Genomic DNA, 7527 nt, shown 5'->3' with positions numbered 1-7527 from the left:
AAAAAATCGTGGAATATCGGAAGTAAACCCAGTTTAGGTCACGCGGAATTGCAACAAATCAGTGCGGTACAAGGTTTTACACTCGTAAAATATTTTAATTAAAACAATTCGATGATGACACAAGCGGTACTTGTGTTCGAACTTATGTCAATATTTTATCCTTAATATAATTTACTTACAATTCCATTAGCAGTTGAAGTATGCGCTTCATCGAGAATGAGAAGATCTGAGGCTCAACTCTGTGACGTTAGGTCTCTTGATAATATTACATTGATTATGATATACATGAGGTATAATTATGCAATGTATTTTTTTTTAATTCAATGAGTCTTTTTAATTTATATTTCCTACAAATATGTAATTTAAGATTTTCTTAAATAATAAAACTACTTATTCGTTATTGTATGTATTCGACGAAATCATTTTGTGAGAATCCGATTTTATGATAATATACATAGCTTATCCTTACATTATATATCAGCATAGTATACCCCTCAGCACAACCGGCTTGGTTACATAATACAAACGTTCATTTACGTGAACGTAAGCAAGCTAACCTGAACGCGTTCAGTGCGTGAGCCTCTCGACGTAACCCACTTAGCCAAAAGGTATCCTCCTCTCTCGATCCACCTCGCACTGAATACAAACACACACTCGCTATTCAGACTAACTGCTCACTCTTCACAAGTGAAACTGGCACGACTCCTGCTACTAAATTCTCAGGCGGGATTTTTTTGTTCCTTCAAACGCATGAATTAATTACCTAATTACTAATAATACTATTATTACTAATGTACCAATTTTCCCTCCAGACATACGTAAAGCGTATGTTAGGAGAGAGAACGACTTTTAATTTTATTTCCATGTTTATATGAAAAGTGGAAACTTTGTTGGCTTGTGTTGAACCCAATTTGTTGTCTAATTTTTATGTATGATACCGTGCTGTATGTCCCAATAAATACATAAAATCATGTCGCATCGCAGGTGTTCCGCATAAATTGAGCTTATTATGTATGAAGTACTAAAAATAAATAAAAAAACAACAATTGAGTAAAAACTAAATGCATTTAAAAGCAGTTCCATGCAATACTTAGATGTTGAAATCGCGTCTGTTAGAAAATGCATGCGTTATGAAGCGCACACGGGCCGCACTAACGACAGCCATATCTTTGTGTCGCTGAAATTGTGTAAGGCTCCAATATAACTTTTAAAATTTCATTAAAAAGTATTAAATTCACAACAGTCTCCCGTAGTGATACATATTCTATTTTTCTAATTGAATATACATGTCCACCAAGTAGAGTTTTCGCTACTGTAAATACTTTATTATAATAACATATCAATTACAAATAAATAAAAAATATTTTGTTATACTGTTTTAGTATCAACAAAATTAATAACTCCCGAGTTTCTTGCAAATTCTTATTAGAATCCAACGTTAAAATCGGTCGCAGATTTATGTTTAACTACCAGTACTTAAAGTTAAATAAAGTAAAACAGTACGGTCTCACTGCACGGAAGTAAAGGTCTGCAGTCTTCTCTCCTCTAAGGAAAAGGTGAAGAATGGTAGGAGTTTCATTTACCACTCTGCTCCAATGGGGTCGGTGGCCAAACATGATCACAAGATTAATTATTATTGCCAAAAAATAAGCACATAAAATCTTAGCGTCGCGGATGAACTGTAATATTTCAAGGCCCACTGTCTGGTGACTTAGATACGGTTTGACACAATTCTGAGTGATGAAATAAAACACATAATTAATTCAATCTATTTATTATCTTGGCTATTAGTTTGTACACCGTAAACTACAGTACGTAAAAACATATATCTACACACCATTGTCTTCGAAACTTTTATATATCGATTTACAACCTTAGTTTCACAGCAATGCATGAAATATGTATATGATAATTGAAATATTAAACGTGTCCAGTATTATCGATGAAGCCAAAACGTCGCGAGTAATGCGATGACTATGAATAATAAATACGCCATTCACGTGCCTACGTACCGAACTAATTCCAAAATAACATTTGTGTAAAAGTATTATTCTGATAACATATAACAGCCGAATGAACATGACTATGAATAATATATTATGCATGAATCTCTTAAATGTACACACTTACCAAAGTAAGAATCGAATTATATTTGAAGTGTAACGAAATGAACGATAAACAAATGTTTTGGCACGTATTGAGTTATTAATACAAATGCAAACTTTATGTAAATAGTTACTCTAGAAGAATTTATAGGGAAGACATGATCTTTGCAAATTGTTGGCGCAACTTTTATTCTAAACACAGCCGCGCCGCAGCACGTCACGCTAAGCGATAGGCATACAGACTCGCTAACATATTTGTCATAAAATGAATATCGACATTTTACTACAAAATATAATATCAAGATTTTTGGATTTATAGCCCCTTTGCATATAGCGAGATAGGATCAAGGAACATCTATACTTAGAAAATTCAGTACAAAAATATTTTAAAATTGTTCAAAAATAATCTACTTTCCAGAAGAGCATAAGAACCGAGTGATCCCTAATGTTTTATTATTACTTATAATCGATCAATTTACTTCTCTTCCCTCTCCATGGTTTTTAACGAAAAAAGTTAAATGAAATATTACTAACCAAGATACGACATTGGTTGTTTTAAATCGGAACTTAATTTTACACAAACAGTCATGATATATGACCCTAGCTCCCATCGCCCTGGAGCAAAGAGCAAATCTTGCGATAACAATTTAATTACGAGCACACTGAAATGTTTCATGAATAGCGGACGTGCTACGAACAGCCATCATTATACATAAAGTACATATAATTCTTGATCGTTATATATTTACAGTTGAAACAAAATTAGTTCTTGACAGAAATGAGAGCATTATAAATGTATTTTACAGAACCTCGGCTTACGAGTAACGCTTATTCATTACAATCTACGTTGATTTAATTAAACGTGTTTACATTATGTACAATGATAAAAACTAATCTAAGCTGCTTAGAATTTTTCTCTATTTGTACTTATTTCATAAAAAAATATGTACGTTCAGATATATCACAAACACTTCCACGCTCTGCAGCCGACCGCCTTAAACTGGAACGAAAATTAACTAATTACTTCAAAAACAGCATTACACAAAAAATATCGTAGCTAACTTAAAAGTAATAATTTTTTTTAATTTTGAGTTTAATACATACATAAATACTGCATGATATAATATCTTCCTGTAATTAATTCAATATAATATTATTGTGAATACAGTTTGTGAAACAAGCAGCGTGTTGTTAGAAAATGACCGTACATCCAGGCGTCAGAAAATTATGTCATATCACACTGAATGGCTACAGAAATTTACTATCCATTTATTTTTCGAATACGCGCACTAAAGTTCATAAATGACGTGAAGATAATATTTGTACGATTGATTTTAAAGTGTGCTAGTGGAAATAAAATAAATGTTTACGTAATACTCACATGATTGCTACGTGAGTAGAGAATCGCACTCGAAGGGCGTTGGGTCAGCTGCACGTAAGTGTCACCAAAACACTCCTCCAGATATATTCGACACTTCTATTTGGTCCTCCGTGTCTACATTCCAAGCTCTGAGTTGTCTTCTTTTATATCTGAGTCGGAAACTGAGCCAGAGTATTAATGACATCAGTATTAAGCATATCACGGCAATCGTGCCAATGTATTGAGCGTAACTGGTATGTGTATCTTTATACGATGAATATTCTAACCTAACGTTGGGTTTCACTGTATTGGTCTCAGTAACAACTGACTCTTGATAAATGTTACGTTTCGTAGCCCAAAGCATAGATTCTTTAGTTGAAAGTGGGGTATTTAGTCTTTTCCTTGAATTCTTACCACTAACTATCTCCGCCACCTGGTTATCGTTTTTCGGTGTTCTTGTTGATAACGGGACATAAGGTTCGATATCAAGAAACCTGTGATCGATATTAAGTTGATCATTTTGAACTTTGTTTTGATCGAAAATTTTTGTTGATTCCCTTATCTTGACATAAGTCGATTCATTAAAATAATCATTCAATATAATTTTATTTTCATTTCTCGATTTCTTTAACTCATCTCCTTCAGTTAACAATTCTCTGCCGATTTTTCTGTAGTCCGTTTTATTTTTATTGCTAGCAGTATTAACATCGTTGTTGTGTTTAGTACTTGAGCTGTTATGTTTGACCCTCTCACTTTTGTTATTCAAATAGCCATAATATCGCAACAGCTTATTTATCATTTCAGTACTATACAAATTAACCGGAGGTAAGCTCTCACTTATGGTAAATGTTTCTGGGAATGTGCAATTGTATTTAGATATTTCAGGTTTTGCTTCTAACGTCGAGAAATAACATGTTTCGCCGTAAGAAACACTCTTATTTGAGTTCATCCAATCAGACAACCACAGTTCATTCGTACAATTTATAATATTTCCATGTAACCTTAAGGTTTTTAGTTGCCCCAAATAAAACAATAAATCATTGCGAATTTGTGTAAGATTATTCATTCTCAAATCCAAATATTGTAGATGCGAGAAAGCTGCTAAAGCCGCTGAGTCAGATAACAATTGTCTCGCTAAGCCGGGACTAGACTGAAGGTGGAGCATTTGCACGCTTTCAGGCGAGGACAGAGGAAACAAACCATCTTGTTCAGGTACTGATATATTTAAATTACAGAGTCTCAGGTCTCTCAGCGACAAAGGTCCGTCAAAGGCACTCGACGACAACAACTTAATGGGATTATTGGACAGATCTAACATCTCTAATGATAATAAATCTTCAAATATCCCATCTTGAATGTATTGTATTTGATTACATTTTAATAGTAAAATACGTAAATTAGGTAAATCCTTAAAATCTGGTTTAGTAAGATTTTTTATCAAATTCTCTTTTAGCGACAGGTATTTTAGCCCATCTGGTAATGATCTTGGCACATTGGAGAGAAGGTTTTTATTCAAGTTTAAAAACAGTAACATCTCCAACCTTCCCAGTGAATCGTCTTCTATCGATACAATCTTATTGTCGCAAAAATCAAGCGATTGCAATAAAGGATAACTGTCGAGGTCCCCGCATCTAATCGATGTTATTTTATTTCCAACAAGAGACAAAAAGCGTACGGAATGGGTGAACGCTTCAGGAACTTGGCAAAGGCCGGTTCTCGATGCATCGATTTGTTGTAGTCTGCGGCCGGTACCAACTAACAATTGTGTATCCAGCTGTGTAATTCCTAAATGCGGGTTATCTGTTAGGAGCAACCGTGCGAGATTCGGTAATTGCTGTAAAGCTCCCGGTGTCACCTTTCTCAAGTTGTTATGCGATATGTCCAGATGTTGAAGCAACCAGTTATTGAAGTACTTGTCGTGGATGTACTGTATGTTATTTCTACTTAAATTTAAGTGTTGGAGGTTCTTCAGTGGCGTGAACACATTCGTTAAAATTGTTAAATTGTTTTCTGACATATCCAGAGTTTCTAATTTTGAAAGTCCTAAAAAACTATTTTCATTAATTTTATTAATTTGATTTCTTCTTAATATTAGTTTTCGCATGTTTATAAAGTTATTAAATAATCCTTTGTTTATTGATTGCAATTTATTAGACGATAAATCAATTTCTTGGACGTTGTTAAATTTAATATTCATCCGTAGCCTGTTAATACTATTATTCGTCATCGTAATAGAGTAGGTATCCAGACGCGGGAAGTCGAAGGCGACCGTGCTGGTATTGCACGTACTTCTATATTGTATTACAACTTCGGTAAAAGTTTTATTACTTTTGTTTTGTATCCAATTAAACAGTGTCGAATCGTTGTGACAGCAAACTTCCACGTGATATTTATTTACACTCTCTTTAAGAGACACGTTGTAGGAACACATTTCACATGACGTTGAATTATTTTTACATTCACATATTTTAGGACAAGCCGATATTAAATTTGTTACTTGCCACATTATTATAAAGAAAAGTAGAAAACATTCCTTAAACGAAGTAGCCATTTTTGACAGTACGTGTCCTCACTTAAGCAGGATTAAAAACTAGATAGCACTGAAGTTGGCGTAATTGAAACTTGTTATTCCGGGAGAGAGCACGACAACAGTCTCTTTGAACGTTGCGTAAGTGAAACATAGTTGTCACTGTAAGTTCACGGCACTGACACTTCAAGTCGTCACAGGCTCGAGCGCTCCATTCTCACTCGTGCTCACTTACTGCTCACTTACTGCTCACTTACTGCTCACCTGCATAAGATCAAACGCAGCGCTTTAGATAGCACGATGGGCGAGACGCGCGCTAGCCGCGAGAGGTACGGAACGCATCGGAGGCGGGCGGTCTTTCGTAGCGGAGTCGTAACACGCCGCGCGATGTCGGCGAGCGGCGGGCTGGCGCCGGCGAGTCTGGCTACGAACTGCCTGAAGCGACGGCCACTCGCGCGGCGCCGGCGCTCTGTGACTCCGCTTACAACCCTCACAGGCTCATTTTTATTTAGTCAACTGACTTCTACGCCGCCACTATTTATATCTATATGTCATGCGACGCTCCCTGATACGATATTTTGAGAACGCAAGTATTTGGAAGTGTGCGCTATATATCTCCGCCCTGTTCGAGATTGCTCCCCGATGGGCATTCTCGGTGGGAGCACATGATTTAAGCGGCCGGTAAGTTATCACAAATAGCTTACCTTCGCGTCACCGAAACCGAACGAAACTGAAGGTATTTATTTTTATTCTTCAAGCAAAAAATTACACGTAGTCCTTTTGGGAAATAATAAATGGACAAAACGTTATCGTGTGGAGGAGACAGCATTTCATACAAATATACATATAACAATTATAAATAACTTTTTAACTCCCCTCTTAATATGATGTACATTTAACATTAAGGAAATTACAACTAATGGCAAACATTTCATCAGCTAATATCATGGAAATCTTAACACAAATATTCAAATAACATTTCCAAAAGTTTCTCTTAGGAAAGCTATTGAAAGGGTCTTTATTAAGTCCCTCAATTTGGATTATTTCAGCCCTCGACCCTCCTAAATATTTCACTAACACAATATTTTTAGCGAAATTATCTTAAGACTTTGATGTTTAATATCAATCATATGCCTATTTGTATTTATTATGATCTATTTAAATGTAATGAGGTTGAGTGGGATACCCAAACTGCACTCACAATAATATATTATCTTCGTGGCTAAGTTATACCTCCTAAATAGATATTTCGTAAGATTATTTCTTCGATTCTTTTTTCTTGATATGAAAATTAACTTAATTGGGTATTTATATAACGACTAATAATTTATATTTTAGCTTTCAAAGTAATAAAAATATTGAGATGTTTGAGATAATGATTGAGATGTAAGTGCAAACTTCATAAGAATAATGTGTTTTAGAATTAATGCTTTAGATGTAAGAATAAACGCACTGTTTGTTTCTCAAATCATATAAATATATGTATTTAATAAAAAGTCACAGACCAATAATGAATACACAATTCGTAACAGTAA

At 34.8% G+C, this 7527-nt stretch overlaps 1 protein-coding gene across 1 annotated transcript; it reads right to left on the bottom strand.

Annotated features, from left to right (window-relative positions):
- Window positions 1-1758: 1758 nt before the first annotated feature.
- On the bottom strand, window positions 1759-6321 carry LOC113392213 (protein artichoke). The gene is made up of 2 exons (XM_026628509.2): window positions 3487-6321; window positions 1759-3105 (listed from the first exon to the last, which is right to left on the bottom strand). The coding sequence occupies exon 1, from the start codon at window positions 6014-6016 to the stop codon at window positions 3548-3550; it is 2469 nt and encodes an 822-aa protein (XP_026484294.2). The 5' UTR covers window positions 6017-6321; the 3' UTR covers window positions 1759-3105; window positions 3487-3547.
- Between the last annotated feature and the right edge of the window lie 1206 nt (window positions 6322-7527).

This window comes from Vanessa tameamea, chromosome 7 (assembly GCF_037043105.1).
Source record: "Vanessa tameamea isolate UH-Manoa-2023 chromosome 7, ilVanTame1 primary haplotype, whole genome shotgun sequence".
Lineage (NCBI taxonomy): Eukaryota > Metazoa > Arthropoda > Insecta > Lepidoptera > Nymphalidae > Vanessa > Vanessa tameamea.
This window is presented reverse-complemented; position numbering and strand designations above follow the sequence as displayed.

Bases quoted from the DNA above. Each gene is read 5' to 3' on its own strand.
- LOC113392213 (XM_026628509.2), bottom strand. From the start codon at position 6,016: ATGGCTACTTCGTTTAAGGAATGTTTTCTACTTTTCTTTATAATAATG.